Source organism: Mus musculus, chromosome 9, assembly GCF_000001635.26.
Source record: "Mus musculus strain C57BL/6J chromosome 9, GRCm38.p6 C57BL/6J".
Taxonomy (NCBI): domain Eukaryota; kingdom Metazoa; phylum Chordata; class Mammalia; order Rodentia; family Muridae; genus Mus; species Mus musculus.
Genome location: NC_000075.6, coordinates 62,760,691 through 62,781,199, shown reverse-complemented (window position 1 = coordinate 62,781,199; position 20,509 = coordinate 62,760,691). Strand labels below are relative to the sequence as shown.

At 51.8% G+C, this 20,509-nt stretch overlaps 1 protein-coding gene across 1 annotated transcript in view; it reads right to left on the bottom strand.

Moving 5' to 3' along the window:
* Itga11 (integrin alpha 11) overlaps window positions 1–20,509 on the bottom strand; it is a 106,125-nt gene that overhangs the window by 2,780 nt on the left and 82,836 nt on the right. The window contains exons 17-28 of the mRNA NM_176922.5: window positions 19,527–19,669; window positions 18,283–18,393; window positions 15,355–15,440; window positions 13,397–13,604; window positions 12,575–12,673; window positions 11,877–11,953; window positions 9,766–9,855; window positions 8,150–8,240; window positions 7,010–7,123; window positions 6,816–6,902; window positions 4,477–4,587; window positions 4,251–4,346 (exon numbers count right to left, since the gene is read on the bottom strand). Of these exons, the coding sequence (NP_795896.4) occupies window positions 4,251–4,346; window positions 4,477–4,587; window positions 6,816–6,902; window positions 7,010–7,123; window positions 8,150–8,240; window positions 9,766–9,855; window positions 11,877–11,953; window positions 12,575–12,673; window positions 13,397–13,604; window positions 15,355–15,440; window positions 18,283–18,393; window positions 19,527–19,669 (1,313 nt within the window). The remainder of the gene's footprint in view (window positions 1–4,250; window positions 4,347–4,476; window positions 4,588–6,815; window positions 6,903–7,009; window positions 7,124–8,149; window positions 8,241–9,765; window positions 9,856–11,876; window positions 11,954–12,574; window positions 12,674–13,396; window positions 13,605–15,354; window positions 15,441–18,282; window positions 18,394–19,526; window positions 19,670–20,509) is intronic.

Sequence of the window (20,509 nt, the reverse complement as noted above, 5' to 3'; positions counted from 1 at the left end):
CCTGCCTCTGTCTCCCGAGTGCTGGGATGAAAGGCGTGCGCCACCACGCCCGGCTGTTGAACTGTTTTTTAAACATTAGTTTGTTTGTTTTTTAAAGATATATTTATGAATGTTTACACTGTCTTCAGACACACCAGAAGAGAGCATCAAGTCCCACTGCAGAAGGTTGTGAGCCACCATGTGGTTGCTGGGAATTGAGCTCAGAACCTTTGGAAGAGCAGTCAGTGCTCTTAACCGCTGAGCCATCTCTCCAGCTCCCTAAACATTAGTTTTTATTGCAGGGTGTAAGTGCTCACACGTGTGTGTGCATGTAGTGGGCAGAGGTTGACATCACATGTCTTCCTCAGTCACTCTCCACCAGAACAGTGTTTGAGACCGGGCCTCTCACTGATCCTGGAGCTGGCTGATGTGGTTAGACTGCCTGGCTAGCAAGCCCCAGGCTAGCAAGTGCCAGGAGTCTCCCATCTCTGAAGCCCAGCTGTGGGTTTACCTGTGTGCACCACCATGAGCAGCTGCTCTCTATAGGAACTGAACCCAGCCTTCATGCTTGTGAGGCAAACACCTGAGGCATTTTCCTAGCCCTACCTAGCCCTAGCCCTCGAATTCCCGACCCTTCTGTCTCCACTTCACAAGAGGGTGACATCTACACTCTTGATTTCTATGGTTCTGGGGTTGAACTCAAGGGTTTGTGTATGCCAGACAAGCGTTCCCCCACCAGAGCTGTACACCAAGCCCTCGACTTGCTTTTAAACTTAGGTGAAGAAAAAAAATGGGCACAGTGGTACATGACTTTAACCCCAGCACTTGGGAGTAGAGGCAGGTACATCTGTGGGCTCTAGGCCAGTGTGGTGTTTACATAGTGAATTCCAGGATAGCCAGGACTACAAAGAAACTGACTCAAAAACAAAACAAAAACAAAACAAAATATAGTGAATTCCAAGACAGCTAGGACTACAAAAAAACCTGATTCAGAAAGAAAGGGAGAGAGAGAGAGATGAGAGAGAGAGAGAGAGAGAGAGAGAGATGAGAGAGAGATGAGAGAGAGATGAGAGAGAGATGAGAGAGAGAAAGAGGAGAGGGTAGAGGATAGAGGGGTGAGGAGAGAGGAGAGAGAGAAAGAAAAGGAGACAGGAGGCTGGAGAGATGGTGTGCGTACTGCCTAGGACCCGCTTTGGGCAGGTCATAGGCACTTGTATCTCCAGCTCCAGGGCATCTGATACCCTCTTCTAACTTCTGCAAGCACCTTCCCACATGTGTGTACACACACACACATTTTTAAACAATAAAATAAATGTTTTTTAAAAAGAAAATAAATAGCTGGGCGTGGTGGCACACGCCTTTAATCCCAACACTTGAGAGGCAGAGGCAGGCAGATTTCTGAGTTCGAGGCCAGCCTGGTCTACAAAGTGAGGTCCAGGACAGCCAGGGCTACAGAGAAACCCTGTCTTGAAAAACCAAAAAAAACAAAAAACAAAAAACAACAACAAAACAAAACAAAACAAACAAACAACAAAAAAACAAAAAACAAACAAACAAACAAAAAACCATAGTTCAGCCTGGGTTATTTCTGTTCCTCTTCAGACTTTTTTCTTTCCAAATGAAGGATGACCTCGGTGCTGTGGGACCCACTCGTGACCCCGTGAACGTGCCCCACCAGGTGGCCTTCACTATGCTCTCGACCTCGCTCTCACTTCTGTCTTCCTCTGCACTCCAGGTTCTGGATCATCCAGCTGTTCACCTGACTGTGACCCCCTCACCTCCAGACCTGTTTCCACCACGGCTTCCTTAGCAGCCCGTGGTGACACTCTTTATGCCAGCTTGCCATCCTTTTACATCCAATGGCGCCCATCAGCAAACCATCTCATTCTACTCCAGAAACCCCTAGAACGTGGCCAGCCCTCCTGCCTCCTGGCTCTGGTCCTGTCATCTTTTGCTGGAGTCTGCATCAGCCTCCCTACCTCAGTCTCACCCCCACCGCCTGTCCTCAGCTTGCAGTATGAGGAACACTTTCCCTCGGATGACAGAGCGGCGGTCCCTGCTCAGAACATCACATCTTCTCATGGCATTTGGAGGGCAGTGGTCCTTCTCGCCTTGCTGACCGCATCCGCTGCCCCTCACTCTGCTCCCGCTTTCCGTGCTACCACGGGGCTGTTCTCTCTGCCCTTGAGTGACCGACTCCCCCAGATACCTACACGTGCTCCCCAACCTCCCTGTGTGGAACTCAACTGAGCAAACTGTGTTCACTCCATCTGAATTTCACTCTTGAGTGCGGATTTCTTTCTGGGAAAGAAGCCAGAAAACAAAACAGAACACTGCCAGGGGTGGCCTGAGTTGAGTGGGGCTTCTCAGCTTGGCCCCCTGCTCTGTCTCCAGAGCATGGAGTGAGGCAGAAACAGCCACAGCAGCTAGCTGGGTGGTGGACCATTCACATTACTCCCTAGGCAACTCTGGGCAGGTCACTACTCAGGCCTCACCTCACACAGTCTCAGCTTTCCCTCTGAGACAGAGGCAGGGGTTAAGCCTTCGAGGTGTGCGGTGGGTCTGCTTGCGTGTGCACAGGGCTCAACCCTTCCATGGTTTCTGCTTCATCCCCAAAGGCTGGGTGGGCCTTTGTGCTGCCTTCCTTGCCCACTGACCTAGCCATGCTGGGCACTATATAACCTACTACAAGTGACACGCTCAGTACAATAGGATTTTTTTTTTTTTGAGGGCATCTTGGGCTAGGAAGAAAGTTCACCTAAGAGATAACCAGGTGGTGGTGGTGGCGCATGCCTTTATTCCCAGCACTGGGGAGACAGAGGCAGGAGGATCCCTGAGTTTGAGACCATCCTGGTCTACAGAGTGAGTTCTGGGACAGCCAAGGCTATACAGAAACCCTGTCTCAAAAACTAGAAAACTAAACAAAACAGAGATACTCATGGGGGGGGGGGAGGGATGGTTAACGGGGGAGGGGCTTCCTGACACTTGACACATCTTTGAAGAATTACTACCCAGGGCCATCTCCAGAAACGGCTCCCTGGCCACTCTGTCCATCTGCTTCCCTCAGCATGGCCGCACTTCCTGACTTCTCCCATGCTTGGTTACTACTGTGTTCAACTGCTTATGAATCTGCCGCCCAGGCTGGGGGCTGGGGAAAGGGATGGACCCCCATCCCATGCAGAATGAAGAAACACATGGTTGAAAGGAGGTAGCTGGTGCCCTTTCCCTCAGAGGGGCAGAGGTGTCAGGAGATTCAAGGCTTAGGCTGGGGCCCCAGGGTGGGACAGACCACCAGGATGTGGGGCTAACCCTCAGTTACCACAGTTCTTAGGAGAATCCCTGAGAACTGCTTCTGGGCCTTGACCCGTGATGTTCTATGCCTGGAAGGGTGCAATTACCGAAACAGCCTGATGGTGTCCCTTTGCCAAGCCTGCCTTTTTCCCCTCTTCTCCTTTATGCCTGTTTGTTTAACCCAGCATCTCCTGAGGTGTATAGGTGAGTGGCCAGAGCCTACAGCTCAACCAGCACTTCTGAGATATGAACAGTAGGGGGCAGCAAAGCCCTACTCCCAGCTGCCCCGTTTACACAAGCCCTAATTGTTCTCTAAGACCCGACTTGTTTAGGACAGTAGCTATCTCTCAAAGCCTCACCTCTTTTTCTCTGTCTGGAAGTCAAGGTAATGCTGGCCTATGTGGTTTTGTCTAGTTAAAAAAGAGCCCAGCACGGAGCCCTCTAAATCCTGCCCTCACCCTTACCACACCCATTGCTGCTTGCACTCCTTTAGAGCTGAGTCTCTAGGCAAGGGAGGGATGCAAGTTCAGGCTCCACCAGCAAGCCCAAGACAACTTCACTGTGGGGCAGCCAATCAGGGAGCCACCCTTTAGGTTCATGGGTGTGGGTGTGTGGTCTCAGTATCCTCTGTGTGAAACTCTGTGAGACACACAGGCGTCTCTTTATTTTTTCCCACAGCACAGAGCCTAGCACGCTGAGGTACCACGCCAATGCTTGAGTCTGGTCTCTTGCCAGTCTGCTCTGCGTGTGTGTGTGTGTGTGTGGTGTGTATATGTATGTGTGTGTGTTTGCACGAGTGCTTTTTTTTTTTTTCTTTTGATAGTCTTTCACTGACCTGGAGCTAGGCTAGCTAGTGAAAAAGACCAAGGATTTGTCTTCATTTCCTGAATGCTAGGATTACATCCTAGCATTTCCTGAATGCTACACCTGTCGTCCCCCCCCATTCCCCCCCTCCCGGTTTTGGACTCCCTGGAGCTCACCTGGCGGCTAGGGTCTTCCTCTCGGAAGATGAAGGGGCTGTGGAACTGCCTCTGCAAGGCGGCGTTGACTGTGATCTTCAGAGACCTGTACTTGAGCTGTAAGACCAGGGCCTTCTTCAGAGCCGGCTCTGGGAGCCTCTGTTCCCTCTCAGGCAGCCCCAGGTTGGAGACTCCCCCCACAGCCACCTCCTCCCTTCCTTCCAGTCCTGCTGAGGGTCTAACTTACTGCTTTCAGAGATGTCAGCCACAGGTTTCCCACCAGGTAGAAGCTGGTCTCCTGGCTGGGGGCCAGCCTCAGGTTGCAGATGATGGAGACCACGTCGGAGTTGCTGTGATTCTGGAAGAGAGTTGTCGGGATGGGCGGGGGCTGGAGGCCAGTGGCCTAGAATGTGAGCTTGGGCCATCAGACAGGCCTGAGGCTGGACCAACTGGGAAAGGGAAGCCGACCCGAGGCTGGACCATCTGGGAAGCAGATGGCTGGGACAAGGATAGAGGTATGTGGGGACACGAGGGACACCGAGAATACAAAGCAAGGAGGCCAGATTTGAAGTTGTGTATAACGACCAGTGTCCCAGGATCAGAACCTCCACTCAACACTGAGGACTTGGAAATCACCATATAAACAAGCTAAACGATAACTAAATGACAGTGCAGTAAGTCACAATAGATAGAGAAAAGTATTGCAGGCAATCAAACTTCCGGAGAGTGTCCCAATCAATCAATCAATCAATCATGTGTACACACATGCACATACCCAGAGCAAGTGTCATATTCAGGATCAAGACAATTCCAACCTCTCTCTCTCACACACACACACACACCTGCCATCAATTCTGTTTCTACTGCCCTGGTGGCCAGAGCCAGGGTAACATGTCAGGAAAAACAACTTGTTTTGGAGTGTTTGGAAAAAGTGGCAGAGACAGATGGAAAAGTGCATAAATCTTCATCTTGGAGCATCTGAACTTTATTAAGGTAAAATTATTTTTGAGGTAGTCTTGTGCCCTCCCAACTCTACCCAAATCATGGGTGAAGTGCAGCAGGTTTCAAAATACTGTGTGGGGCTGCCAGGATTGCTCAGTGGGCAAAGGTACTTGTAACCCGGATGCCACCAAGTCTGATGACCTGAGTTTGAACCCTGAGAACTCAGATGATGGAAGAAGTAACTCCTGCAAGTTGACCTCTGACCTCCACATGGCTGCCATAGCACCTGCACACACACACACACACACACACACACACACACACACAAGAATGCATGTGAAAAAATTTTAAGTGCTTCATGTTTGTTTGGAGAAATGAGAGCTGACTCACTGAACAAAGCTGCTGGGCACACGTAGGAATTCAAAACGTTTCTTTTTCTCTCCCTCCCCCTCCCCCATGCACAGGCTATGCCTGTTTTGTCCAGCTGATCCTCCTGGCTGAGCCTACCCAGTACATACTGTTTATGTGGTGTTAGGGATCGGACCCAGGACTCCATGTATCACATTTCGCTTAATAAATTATTTTTTAAGTGTTTTTTTTTATACTGGGCAGTGGTGGTGCACACTTTTTAATACCAGCACTCTGAAGGCAGAGGCAGGCAGATCTCTGTGAGTTCGAGGCCAGCCTGGTCTATAGAGTGAGTTCCAGGACAGCTTGAGCTATCCAGTGAGACCCTGTCTCAAAAAATGTTTTTCACTAAGCATATATTATCTATACATTACATTGGGTCTCATTGTGACCTGTACATGCATGTGTATATTATATTTGGGTCATATTCATTACCCTCTCCTGCCCTCTTTTTAGTTTTTTTTTTTAAAGATTTATTTATTTATTTTATGTACACGAGTACAATTATAGCTGTCTTCAGACACACCAGAAGAGGGCATCAGATCCCATTACAGATGGTTGTGAGTCACCATGTGGTTGCTGGGAATTGAACTCAGGACCTCTGGAAGAGCAGTCGGAGCTCTTAATCACCGAGCCATCTCTCCAGCCTCCTCTCTTCTTGCCCTCTTTTTTTTTTTTTTTTTTTTTTTTTTTTTTTTTTTTTTTTTTTTCCAAGACAGGGTTTCTCTGTATAGCCCTGGCTGTCCTGGAACTTACTTTGTAGACCAGGCTGGCCTCGAACTCAGAAATCCGCCTACCTCTGCCTCCCAAGTGCTGGGATTAAAGGTGTGAGCCACCACCGCCCGGCTCCTCTCTTGCCCTCTTAAGACTCCTGTTAACCCCTCTTTCCAACTCCAGATCAATAAGCTATTTTTAAGTTACATTTTAAAAATGTTTGTATGTGTGAGAGAGACAAACCAAGACAGAGAAAGAGACAGAGACAGAGACAGAGATAGACACACATGCACACCCCCACTCCCCCTGAGAGAGAGAGAGAGAGAGAGAGAGAGAGAGAGAGAACCAGGGATGGAACTCAAGTGGCCATCTTGGTGGCACAGTCCTTTACACCATGGACCATCTCACTGATGGCCACTCCTTAATCAACTCTTATTGATAGACACTTGGCCAAGAGAGAGGCCCCTGGAATGGGGAGGCACTCTAACCACATCCCTTGGCTCTTGGCTTAGAGACACTCACCCTCTGTGGGGCATGGCTCAGATCTTCCTCAGTTGGGGTACTCCTGTACTCTGTGCTGTTCCCCCAGATGTTACAGGATGTGTTGCCCTGCATGGGAGGCACACACATATGCACAATTCTGAGTCTCACTCGCAGCTCCCCCTTTCTTCCTCCACCCAGACGGGTCAGCACCCAGAATGTGGGAACACAGCTACCTGGTCGGTGAAGAAGTCCCTCAACATCAGCAGGCGGTTGCCACCCCTGGTGGCGATGGGCACAGTGATCTTCATCATCACCCCGTGGATGGGGAAAAAGCCCAGGTTCTGCACCTGCAGCAGGAGGAGTGAACAGTGTAGCAGTCGAGGAATAGGGACAGCGGAGCCTGCAGGAGCCAGTCAGCTCTGAGGACAGGCCTCAGCAGGCCCTGGGTGCTTGGAAGCAAGACAGTACCGAAAGATGGGCTCTGAGACCCTGGAGTATGATCAATGGGTAATGAGCCTGGAGATCAATGACTTCTATGACTACAGAGTCCTCTTGTCAGGGGGTGCTTGCTGGAGACTAGGAGTGAAGGTGTTGTGGTCACTAATCAGGGCAGAATGCCGAAATGAGTGTGTGTCGTCTACATTCTCCTTCCTTAAGTGACAGAAGCAAGATCAAAGCCACCCCTCCCAGCTTCCTCCCCAGCAGAACACCATGTTAGAGAGGTAGCTGCAGATATGGGATGCTGGGATGCCCTTAGCAGGAAGGGACGAGCTGCTTTCTCTCTGCTTTCTTGTGGCCTGGGCTGAAAGGGTGGGTGGAGCTGCAGCCATCTTGAGCTAAGAGATGAAGCTGAGATTCATGTCTGGGATGTAGTGAGATTCCTGAATGGCTCTGTAAAGCCCACAACTCTGGGAGGAGAGGAAACCTTGATGTGTTTACACCACTGTTCTCTTGTTTTGTTGTTGTTTTGATTTTGTTTTTTCAAAACAGGGTTTCTCTGTCCTGAAAACTTGCTCTGTTGTCCTGGCTGCCCTGGAACTCCATCTGTAGACCAGGCTGGCATCAAACTCAGAGATCCACCTCTCTCTGCCTCCTGAGTGTGACTGCTGGGATTAAAGGCCTGTGCCACCACTACCTGACATTTTGATACATGCGAGGAATGAATAACTGCCCCCAGTCCAGCCTGGGTGTTTTTCAGACGAACGTGAAACCCAGAGAAGGAAAGTAAATTTCTAGAAGCTGCACAGTGAGCTGGCGGCAGAGCCGAGGCTGAGCTGAGGCCCTGCCATGGTTCTACTGCTCGCCCTCCAGCTAGGGTGCCGGGTTCTCCACTCTGCCCTTTCACGTATTTCAGAGGTGCCCTCTAGCCTTACCTTGAAAACACAGTTGAACGGAGGTCCGATGCCATCATAGCTCTCAAGTGAGCTGTTTGCCTTGACCTCGAAGTGGCTCAGGCTGCTGCTTCTGCAGAGACCAAGAAAAAACCATGTCTGGGCGGAGTCAGTGCTGGCCAGATGATCCCAGAGCTGGACAAAGACAGATCTGGGCCGGCTTCCTGGGCCCTTGTGTCTTATGTGGCCACTAGGGCACTGTCTTGAGGATACATAGGATTGGTGGGAATGAATGCTCTGGGTAGAGACTGCTTCTGCCTTGTGGGTGGGCATGAGTCTGAGAGCTAAGCACCATGGCCTGGTCTCCGTTTGCGGCAGGGCTTCTTTGCAACGGTGCTTCCTGGGCACCCTCCACCTTGTAATTCTTTTCTCTGTTGTTGGTGGCTGGGGATTTCCCAGTGCATAAGAGCTGGTTCCTCAGCAGACTGGAGCTAGTGCCCTCTAAGAGGGGTGGAAGATCAGGCATGGTGTGGCCTTGGGTCTGAGTTCCTTATCAGTGACAAGTGATGTTGGGAATTGTTGGTGCAGTGGTAATCAGACCAGATTTCCTTCCTTCCTTCTCTCCTTCCTCCCTCCCTTCTTCCCTCCCTCTCTCCCTTCCTTCTTTCCTTTCTCATTCATTCATTCATTAATTCATTAATTTATTCATTCATTCATTTTTTAAATTTGGAGACAGGATTTCATGCAGCATAGGCTGGCTCTTTATATAGCGAAGGATACCCTGGAGCTCTGCTCCTCCTGCCTCCACCTCTAGGATGCAGGGATCTGAGTGCTAGGATTATGGGTGTGTCTGGTTTATAGGGCGCTGTGGGTACAATGAGGATTGTGCACGCTTGGCCGGCACTCTACTGCATCCCCAGACACTCACTTTCTCTCTCTCTCTCTCTCTCTCTCTCTCTCTCTCTCTTTCTTTCTCTCTTGTGTGCACGCATGCGCGCGCGCGCGTGTGTATGTGTGTGTGTGTGTGTGTGTGTGTGTGTGTGTGTGTGTGTGTGTGTGTTGGATCTTCTACCAGGTTTTTAGATGATTCTCCTGTCTCTGCTTCTAGAATTGGGCTCAGGTTGCTAGAGCCATTTCATTGGCCCCACTCAGACTGACTTAAAAAAGATTTGTGCCAGGCAGTGGTGCATGCCTTTAATCCCAGCACTTGGGAGGCAAAGGCAGGCGGATTTCTGAGTTCAAGGCCAGAGTGAGTTCCAGGACAGCCAGGGCTACACAGAGAAACCCTGTCTCAAAAAAATTTTTTTTGTTCTATTCTGAATTATGTGTACATATATGTCTGTATGTGGGTATGTGAACTAGTGCCTACAGAATTCAAAAGAAGGTGTCAGATGCCCTGGGACCAGAGTTACGGGTGGTTGAGAGCCATCTGAGGTGGCTGCTGGGAAATGAACCTGGGACCTCTGGAAGACCAGCATGCGCTCTTAACCACTGAGCCAGCTCTCCAGCCTGCCGCATTGACATTGAAGAGTTCTGTTCTTCCCTTCTTTTCCAGCTTTGTGTGTTGGGGACTTCCTCCTGACCACCTTCATGCTTGTGCCTGCTGGCTCAGGCCCCTCCTTCCCCTGCTTCTCTCCTGCAGATGCGTAGCTACCCACCTGGTAAAGAGGACGTCTGCTTCATATTTGAGGTGGAAGCGCAGGAGGGCCGTGTTATCGTCTGCGGTGCTGTCTTGCTCGTGACTGTCACTACAAGCGGAGTTGGGATTAGAGAGGACACTGGCACTGGGATTCTAGAAACTGAGGGGAGGGTGCTCTGGCTTTTCAGGCTGCTGGGTTATGATCAGGCCACCAGTGAAAGCTGAGGTGTCTCCTAGGAGCCGGCTAGTAGATGGGAATGGGCCAGCCCTCTCCATAGCCATGCCATCAGGGCGGGCTTTGGGTAGCTCATGGCCACTGCCTGGCTGTGCCATCATCTTGGTGAGCCTCCCCAGCTGCGGAGCTGAAGATGAGGTTGAACTTGGGACTGGGAGGACAATGAGCCTTGAGGAAAGTCACCTACTCTGCCCTGGGAAGGACAGTGGGGGGTCACTGTGGGGGAGCTCACTGTTTCCTGCTGCCACAGTGTAAAGGCCTTTACAAGACCCCAAGACTTCCCCTTGTAGATAAACTATTCTGCTCTCTAGGCTAGGGGGTGAGGCTGAAAAGGGGGCCCCCAGAAATAGATTGTCATCCAAGACCCTTCTTGCCCATCCCTGGCTGATACGTGCCCACGACCTCCGCTGTGTAGGTGTGTTCACTTTCCGTGAGAGGAGGACATTCTGCCCCAGGAGGCTCTAACATACCAGGACCCCTCACAAACTCAGCCGTGTGTCTGTTGAGGCGTCTGAGGATGTGTGGGATTTGTTTAAGTATAGCTGGTGGCCAGCACAGGCTTGTGTCGGGGGATTCCCCAGCCCACCTGTGACTCAGGGCAAAGACAGTGGCGTTTGCTTGACCTGGAAGCTTACTACTCATTGGAGGGTTTTGGCTGCTCTGAGCCTTCTGATGAGACAGAAGCTAGTCTGGCCACCCTTTCTTCCTCCCTCCATCTCACACAGAGATGATTCTGTGAGACAGGAAACCATTTCCTGCTGCTCCAGGGAGATTCATGGTCTCCCTGGAGCAAGCCACCTCTACGAAGCCTGAGAGACAGATAGACAGACCCACATAGAGGAAGAATAATCCTCTTAAAAATGGAGAAGTGCCCAAGGAGAGTGCCATGGTCCGTATTGACTGTCAGCCAGAATCACATCTCGTCCTGGCTGTGATTGTCTAGACTGGCTTCACTGAGGTGGAACCCCGAGTGTGGGCAGCACCATGTCCTGGGTTCCCAGACTGAATAAAAAGGAGATGCGGGGAGCTAGAGAAAGTACCAAAGAAGCTAAAGGGATCTGCAACCCTATAGGGGGAACAACATTATGAACTAACCAGTACCCCGGAGCTCTTGACTCTAGCTGCATATGCATCAAAAGATGGCCTAGTCGGCCATCACTGGAAAGAGAGGCCCATTGGACACGCAAACTTTATATGCCCCAGTACAGGGGAACGCCAGGGCCATAAAAGGGGAGTGGGTGGGTAGGGGAGAGGGGGTGGGTGGCTATGGGGGACTTTTGGTATAGCATTGCAAATGTAAATGAGCGAAATACCTAATAAAAAATGGAAAAAAAAAACAAAACAAAAAAACAAACAAACAAAAAAAAAAGGAGATGCGGGCTGAGCACAGGATCCGCCTCTGTTTCCTGGACGCTACAGCTGCCATACCTTCCCCACCATGGCGGTCTGTGTCCTCAAACTATGAACCCCAACAAACCCCTCTGCCCTTTAGCTCCTTGCGTCAGGCATTTTGTAACAGCAATGAGAACAGTGACTAACACAGAGAGGGCTAACCAGGGATTAAGTGTCCAGCTCCCAGTTGCTTACCGACTGTGTTGTTGGAAGTCCGCACAAGCTCTGCTGATAGTGAGGGGCTGCAGTGTGGACTGAGGGGGGGGGCTGTGATAGACCCAAAGGCCTTTCTAACTGACTGCTGCCTAAAGCCCTCTCTACAGGTTAAGGGACAGCCATTGGTACTTGTGGCTGAGCTTCGGGGTTGTAGGAAAGCAGCCCTCCCAACCCTACCCCTCTGCCAACTTGGGTCAGGGAACAGGTTTGTCAGTGGGATCCAGTGGGCACAGGGGAGCACGGGGTGAGGAAGGAGCTGCTGGGAGTGAGGGAGGGGCAGGCCTGACCTGCCGGCACCCAGATGGATCTGAAGATGGTGCAGAAACACAGACTTGCTGAACTCGAAATCCAGACGGAAAGCCACCTGTGGAGAAGGGAGCCTGAGCTGGGGCCCTGAGGTGTGCTGGTTCTGACCTGCTTTTAACTACCATCTCAGGACTCCTCAGAGAATGTCTGATGGGGGATGCAGGGCTGTAGAATAGTGAACTTGGGCCACCACAGGTGCAAAGACAGCAGCTCTCTGCGGGGGGTGTTCCCCACCCCTTCTCTCTCTCTCTCTCTCTCTCTCTCTCTCTCTCTCCCCCTCCCTCCCTCCTCCCCTCCCTTCCTCTCTCCCTCCCTCCCCCTCCCTTCCTCCCTTCCTCCCTTCCTTCCTTCCTTCCTTCCTTCCTTCCTTCCTTCCTTCCTTTCTTTTTTGAGACAGACTGTCATGTAGCCCAGGCTGGCCTCAAACTTGCTATGTAGCTGAAGATGGACTTTAACTTGTGACCTTCTGTCTCCACCTCATGAGTGTTGGGGTAACAGGCGTGCCCCACCCAGGGCTTCATGCATGCTAGGCAAGCTCTCTATCAACTGAGCTACACCCCCAGAAAGAAACTATACTTAGAACCACCCCCAACCCTCCTCCTGCTCTCTGGGCCTCTGTTTGCTCCCTGCTCTCTGGGTCCCAGGTTCTGCCCCTCCCTGCTAGGCCCTCAGCCTCCACCTTGGCCTTGGCTCTGAAGAAGGGGTAGCTGACGTTGCAGACTTTCTTGTGAAGCCGCCTCTCCTCGTTCACACACTCGATGCTGTTGTCTGAGTCATCCTGAGATGGGCAAGGCAGTAATCAGGCAGGCTCCAGTCCTCTGTCTGCAGGCTCACCGCAGCCAGCCAGCCCCTCACCCCATCCCAGGGACCACCCACCCCTGACTGTGGGAACTAGACACCTGAGATGCCACTTTCCAACTATCTGAACCACAGAGGGCCCCTTAGGCTGGCGGCAGGTATAGTTGGTTCAGACTGAAGGCTCGTGATGATACAGGGGAGGGTCTTGCTCAATGGCCGGGCTGGTGTGCTCAGGTGTATACTGATTGTTCCCTTGCTGTTGGGGAATTGGCTAGCTGCCACTGGGACTCTGAAGGTTAGACCTCACTCGAGCTGTGGACAGTGTGGCTCGGCTGGGATTGACACTTGGTCCATTTAAACATTGGAGGCTGCTCCAACGTTACCTCCCTGCCTCCTCAGGTTCCGAGGTCCTCTGAGTGGACTTTTTTTTTTTTTTTCCTGGAAGAGCGATCCTGGAACCACAGAATTATATTGCCTGGTCTCCACCAACTTTGTATGGTAACACTACTGTTCTGAGGTCCCGGATAAAAAAGGAGAAAGCAAGCTGAGGCTTCACACTGAAGTCTAAAGGAAGCTTTCAAAGCTCCCTATGTATTGACGAGCCAGTGAGAGCCCACAGAGGGCCAGGACACAGCTCTGCCAGTGTCTCCTTTGCTCTTCTGCCCTTGGCCTTGGTCAGCTGGCCGAGCCGCTGAGCTCCTACCTTCTGGATCAGGCTGGCAAACTGAAGGTTCTCTGACTGGGAGATGTTGAGGACGGCGCTGTAAGCATTCTCTCCTCTGTTCTCCAGCGTGGCCTCCACTGCCACCCGGCGGCGCGTGCTCTCTATGATGAAGACAGTGGTGTCGAAGGACAGGGTGTAGCTGGAGCAGTCCTGCGCCGGCCTCCCCAGCACCCGCTGGCAGTACTCCCTGTGGGAAGAGGTCGCTGGCTGTCAGGCAGGCAAGATGGGGGTGAAGGGGTGACGCTGAGCCTCAGGACTGGCGCAGAGATATGGGAATGGGGGACCTGGCCAGTCACGGCCTGTGGGAACAGCCACCAAGAGAAGGAAGTGGATGGAGGGGCCTGCAAAGAGCTCATGCTGCCGGCCTACTGTTCACACTAAAGCCCCTGCTCTCCAGTTGCAGGCCGCAGACTGTACCTGCCTCTGAACTCAGCTCTCCTGTTGCACCTCATTAGTCACAGATCATCCCGTCACTTGTCTTTCGGCTTTGGCTGCCAGGAAGCTCAGCACTAAATCTTGATGACTTTCCTGTCGTTTACATTTTGTCTCATTGCATCAAAGTTAAACAGAAATGAGTGCAAAGTGCATCCTATAAGTTAAAAATGTGCTCATGAGCAGTGCACCGTAGTTTGCCTTGTGCCCCGGTCTGTTTCCTCCAGGAGACCGTGGATGCTGTGCTCAGTTGTGGCATGAGGAGGTCAGAGGACAACTTGTGAGAGTTGGTTCTCTTCTTTTACTGTATAAGTCCCAGGGATCAAACTTAGATCATCAGAAGCAAGCACCTTTCCCTGCTGAGTCACCTTACCAGCACCCTCTTAGACTCTACACTAGAGGGACCAGAAAGCCCTGGGGTTCAGCTGGTACAATGCAACCATGGATGATAGGCGGTTTATCCTTTTTTTTTTTTTTTTTTTTTTTTTGAGACAGGGTTTCTCTGTATAGCCCTGGCTGTCCTGGAACTCACTCTGTAGACCAGGCTGGCCTCGAACTCAGAAATTCGTCTGCCTCTGTCTCCCAAGTGCTGGGATTAAAGGCATGCACACCACTACCGGCTCCGTCTCTGCTTTCTATAACTTTGTTGTTGTTGTTCTTGGCTTATTTGTTTTAGGTCTACTTATATGTATGTGTGTTTCATCTGCATGTATGTCTGCATACCATGTGAATGCCTGGTGCCCAAGGAGGCCAGAAGATGGCATAATATCCCATGGAACTGGAGTCACAGATGTTTGTGAACCTCTGTTGGGTCCTGGAAATTGAGCCTGGGTTCTCTGGATCCTTTGGAAGAACAGCCAATGCTCTTAACCACTGAGCCATCTGTTCAGCATCCCTCCAACCTTCATCTGTCTTTTGACAAGGTCTCGTCTCATTCTAGCTGGCCTGGAACTCATAGAGATCTGCCTGTCTCTGCCTCTCAAGTGCTGGAATTGAAGGGGTGTACCACCATACCTGAGCTCCTCTCCCCACTTCTTATTGGTTCTTGTGTAGTCCAGACTGACCTTGAACTCACTAAGTAGCCACAGATGCCTTGAATTTCTAATCAGTTCCCTTGGTGCTATCACCATGTATGGGCCACCACATCTGCTTATGATGCCCCTGGGCTTGAACCTAGGGCTTTGTGCATGCTAGGCAAGTGCTCTGTTCACTGAGCTACATGCCTGGCTCCCTAGCTCCACTTTCTCTGTTTAACTCTCCAGTGGAACAGTTCCATTCTCAGAGAAGCCTGCAAGGTTAGAACAGACTAGTAATGGATGCTCAGCTGAGGCCAACAGAGAGGGAGGGGACTTGCCTGAGATCACAGGGGAGTTAGAAGCTACTGTTCTTGGAGTATCAGAGCCATGCTGTCTGTGAGACAGCTTCACTAGGACAACCCAGCCCTCAGGGAGCTCCAGGCCACCAGCAGAGATGGGTCAAGGTGTATGGGACAACGAGCCACTCACATGGCAGTGGGCAGGTCACTCCGAGCATCCAGTACAAGGTCAGGGACACAGTGTTCATCCTCATTACAGCCATTCCAGAAGGGCACCTGCAAGGAGAGCCAGTGCATGTGGCTGGAGAGGGGACCATGGCTGCCAGACTTAGAATCCAGAGCCCCCAGCCTTTCTCATTCCATGCCAGATGGGCTTCTGCCTGCCTTGCCCTCCTCCTTCGCTCCCCCATAGATTCTCCCTCTTCTAAGAGAGAGTGCTCAGCCAGGCTGGCAGCACAGTTCCAGTCAACAGGAACTGCCCATCTGCTGTGACTAAGGTATGTAACATTGGAGACATAGGCTGAGAAAGGCACAGCATCTGCTCTTGGATCGTGGGGATGACTGACACATGAACAGACGGATCTTGTGTGAAATGTGCAAGAAAAGCAAAGACATGAGGAGCAAAAAAGACAGAGGTAGGGCTAGCTCTTCGGGTCTGTAGGTATTCAGAGAGATTTTCAAGGTGGGGACAGAGTTCTGAAGCATGATCAAGCAGGCTGGATGCCCCAGGGGAGTGGGGAATCCCAGAGAAGGCTGGAAGTGCAGGGCACTGAGGCTGGAGAGATAACTCCATAGTTCAGGGCTGTGGAGAGAGAGATACCAGGCATAGGAGGGGAAGATAAAAACAGCGGTCAGATTCTGTAGGCCAGTCCTGGAAGGTCTTGGGTCACTCCTTGTATCTGACAGGAGCCAGCAAGTACTAGCACAGGAGGGCCCTGCTAGACAAGCTGATGGGTGGGAGGATGGACTGGGAGGAGCAGGGCTAGAGGCAGAGAAACCCATGGAGGTAGGGCGACACTCGGGAGGGTGAGAATGGCATCGTCCCGCTTAAGGTCTCAGAGGTGGGGTCATTAGGAACTAGAAGCTCTTGGGGTCGAGGGAGAGGCCTGGGCTATACCTGGTTCTTTTTCACACTCTGGAGGGTGGACTGGAGATACCAGCAGCATGCTTTCAGAGCTCTAAGGTAAGGTTCAGAAGCTGGGCTTGGGGTGTGTGAAGCATGCATGGGGTGTGCCCTGTGGCTCGTCCACAGCACAGCTCAGTAGGGTCTGGGTGCTGAAGCTCCGGCTCTTCCTAAGACAGACTGGGCGCTAGTTTAGATACATTGTTAGAAGACACTGTATACACTTCACTAAGCCTGGACCAGGCCTCTGGTGGCTCAAGCCTCCAGCCAGCCACTCAGGAAGTTTGCAGAAGATGGAGCCAGTCTCAGAAGTTCCAGCTAGATGATGAAGGATGTACTCAGTGTCACAAACTGGCTTAGCTCAGGGTCTCATGTAGCTCAGGCTGGCCCTGAATTTCCCATGAAATTGCTGACAATGACCTTCAACTTCTGATCCTCTTGCTTCTGGTCCTCCTGAGTGCTGGGATTACTGTCATGTGCTACTACATCTAGTTTATGCCTTACTGGAGAAGGAACCTAGGGCACTGAGCATGCCAGGCAAGCACTCTGCCAATTAAGCCACATTCCCAGCCCCTCAGGGCTCCATACACTGGGTATGGTGATTACACCATGATCCTAGAATTCAGATGGTGCTCCCCCCTCCCCAATATGCTCAATGACTCTTTCTGGCTCTATCTATCTTTCACATTTACCCCACTGTCTTACGCCCACACCCTGGAGACACACAGTCAGTTCTCCTGGCTTTAATGCAGGTCCTCCCCTCCCGCCCGCCTTACCCTCCCGGCTCTGCAGCTCTGAGTTCAAATCGTCCTTTAAAGTTCAAAGAGCTCAAAGCCACCTCTGCAGGAAGTTCCCTGACCACTCTCTGGCGTGACTCATGTTCTCCATCTCTACCTGGCGTCAGGATCCTGAGGGCATCAGGGTCCTGGCATGGGTGACTGCATGTGAATCTGCCTCACGAGCTTCATGTGGGAGCGGCGTGCACCCATTCTCTTGCGGTACAGACTTTATAATTACGGTATCAGGCAAGTCAGTGATTGGAGAGGGCAGCTTTTCTCCCATGCCAGCCCAGTGACTCACATGGGAGAGAAGGGACGAGGGGAACAGGACCAGCTTGGTGAGAGGATGCTGTGGGGAGGGCTGGCAGGGTGTGCAGGGGTGGGTGTGTATGGGGGGGATGGGAGGGGTTGTGGGAGCGTGGGCGAGGCAGCGCGCCGCACCGCGTATCCTATCACAGTGCTGGAGAGATCTGAGGCTGTGGGAGGGGCTTCGCTTGGGTGCCTAAGCTTCGAAGCTCCCGGTTTCTAAGTGCTGTGATTAAGCCAGTTCCTAAAGCTTACAGTCCAATGCAAATCCCGCCTACTCTCCCAGCCCACTTAGACAGAAATGGGGAGGCGTTTTTGAGTAGACTCTTCAGAGAGCAAGCACCCCAAGTTATTAACAGAGGATTTAGGTGCCTCTAGAGCCGGACGCACTGGCAAAAAGAAAGCTTTGGAATACTTGGTAACAGGCAGGGTGAGTCCTGCACTGAGTTAGATACGGAGCAAACTCAAGAGCAAGCTCAAAGCAGTCCTTTTCTGAAAACTTAGGGAGGTAAGAACCAGAGATCATAGCTGGGCGTGGTGGCGCATGCCTTTAATCCCAGCATTTGGGAGGCAGAGGCAGGCGGATTTCTGAGTTCGAGGCCAGCCTGGTGAGTTCCAGGACAGCCAGGACTACCAGAGACCCTGTCTCGAAAAACCAAAAAACAAAACAAAACAAAAAAAACCAAACCAGAGGCCATGGGGTCACAGGTCCCTTCTGGGCATCTCATTTACCCCAGGGGCCACTTAGTGCCTCCATGTGAGGAGGACATGGGAATCCAACAAAGGAGTCTTGTCCTGCTGTTACTAGCTGTGGGTCTCTGGGGACAGGAGGCAGAGGGGTGAGGGAAGAAAGGGCTCAGCCATTCTCATCACAGGTCTGGAGTCAGGGTGGCAGAGGGGCAGGACTCACCGACACTCTGAGCGTAGTGGGCCAGCCGTTGTCCAGCATGGGGCCGTTGTCAGGGTCCTCTAGGGAGTACTCCACGGAGAAGGCCACTGGCTTCACGTAGTCTGCAGTGTCCTGTGGGGAGAGGAGGACAGAGTTCAGAGAGGAGGGACTACAATTTCTTGGGCCAAGACTGCAGACATAGAACTTCCACCCCTCTAGGCTGGAGGACAGCAGCCTGTGGCCCTCAGGGTAAGTCCCCATGTGGATAATGGTTCTGCCAAGGTCTGCAGGTGAGAAATATGTGCCAGGTAGAAAATCAAATGCCAGTTTGGCATCCTGAAGTTTCACCACACTCCTGTTTACCCTTCAAAGTCCAACCCTCATGGAGCAGATAACTCTGTCCTTCAGGAGGCCTGGCAGGCATCTTCCTCCCTCCAGATTTGTGACTTCAGTTTCTTCCCATGTTATTGAAACCACTTAAGTATCCTTTTCTTTCTGTTTTGTGTGTGTGTGTGTGTGTGTGTGTGTGTGTGTATCCCAGGCTGGCCCCGAACATAAGCTTCCTGCTTCAACCTCCTGAGTGCTGGGACTACCACACTTTGCTAAAAAATCTACCTGTGTGTCTTTCTTTCCTAGCAAGGAAGAGTCTAGAAACCTCTAGGTGTAGCCTCGCCATTGAGGTATGGCCTTATAATGTTGAATGTATGAATGAATGAATGTATGAATTAATGAATGTATGAATGAATGAATGAGGAAGGAAAGAAGGAACATGTGATTCAGTTAGTCCTGACTATGGATGACAAGTGACTGGGGAGCTCCAAGCTGCCTAAAATCTTCCGTGCTCTAGAGCTGTGGTCAGCACACTTGGTATTTCTCATTCATTGATGGGCACTAGACCACCACCTCTCTTGGGATGCTACTGTCCCATGTGTCCACACCTCTGCCTGCTTCATGCAGTCTTCAGTCCACTCTGTTGCTCTGCCCTTTCTAGCCATGGGTGGTGCTCCCCTCATCTTCTCAAATAGCTCTCACTTCCCTGGTTTCATTCCTTCTAGGGAGGAACAGCTGGGAAGGCAGGTGGGTAGGAGAGTCATGAGGACTTTGATCTGGGGCCCGAGGCCAAGGTGAGCCATGCTGCTTCCTGGCTACCCACGGAGGGCTCAGGAGTAGCCTGATGCCCATGAGGCTCTCACTTCTACAGATGTCTCTCTACTCTGTACCCTTCTTGTAGGGCTTAGGGCCTGCTCATGGGCTCCTGGGCTCACCAGGACATGGAAGTTGATCCTTTGACAGTGTTCCTGGCCAGAGGAGAGCAGGACGGCTCTGTTGGTGAACTGGTCTCCGCCCTCGTCCAGATGTGCCCGCGGCATATACCGCCTCTCATCCATGGTTGCATTGTACCTGATGCCTGGAAGTGGGGAGAAGGCAAGACCAAGCTGGGCTTCCTCCACATCCTAGACTGTCGACCTGCTTAGCCTCTGGGCTAGCCCCATCCCTCACAGGCAGCTGGGAACCAGAAGCTTCCACGATGGGAGCAAGAACTGTGGTAAGGAAGAAGGGGCTGAAGAGGAGGAGATGTGTGAGAGGCAGGGAGGGAGGACAGAAGAGGGACACAAGCCTTGGGAGAAGGACAGGGACTGGGGTGAGGCCAGTGTTGCTCAGCTCTGCCCACAAATGACCTCCTCAGCTCTCCTCCGACACCCTGCCTCACGCTGTTGCTCTGGGCCTTCTCCTGGGGGCTTCACTCATACTGAGGATGCTTCTCAGGTTCTTGTCTGTGTTCTGTGGCTTAAGGCCCTCAGCCTTCCTCCTTTTAGCTTACAGAAGTTTGACAGAATGGCCAAGTGCCTTCTGTTCCCCATGCAGCCCTCTGGTGGCTGTGTCTTTGAATTCGTGTCCTGTTACAGATGGAACATGCAGGAAAAGTACACAGCCACTAGACTGGGACATGTCCTCTTATGCCCTCTGCCCACCACTTCTCTTTGGTCTTGTGCCTCATCACTGAAGGGGACATGACCTGTGGTCACCAATGCATCCATCACTTCCAGGGATGCCTGGTCCAGGAAGTGGGTGCCTGAATCCAGTCTGAGGTAAAAGGAGAGGACCCTTCCCTGATGGCAGCTGTGACACACTGTGTTCCCAGCTCACCCCATGGCTGGCTCGAGGTTGGTTCCCTGAGTCTGGCTGACTCCTGGCCTCCTCTCTGTACTCTACTGCCTGCCTTTTGCATCCCATTCAAAACCAAGGG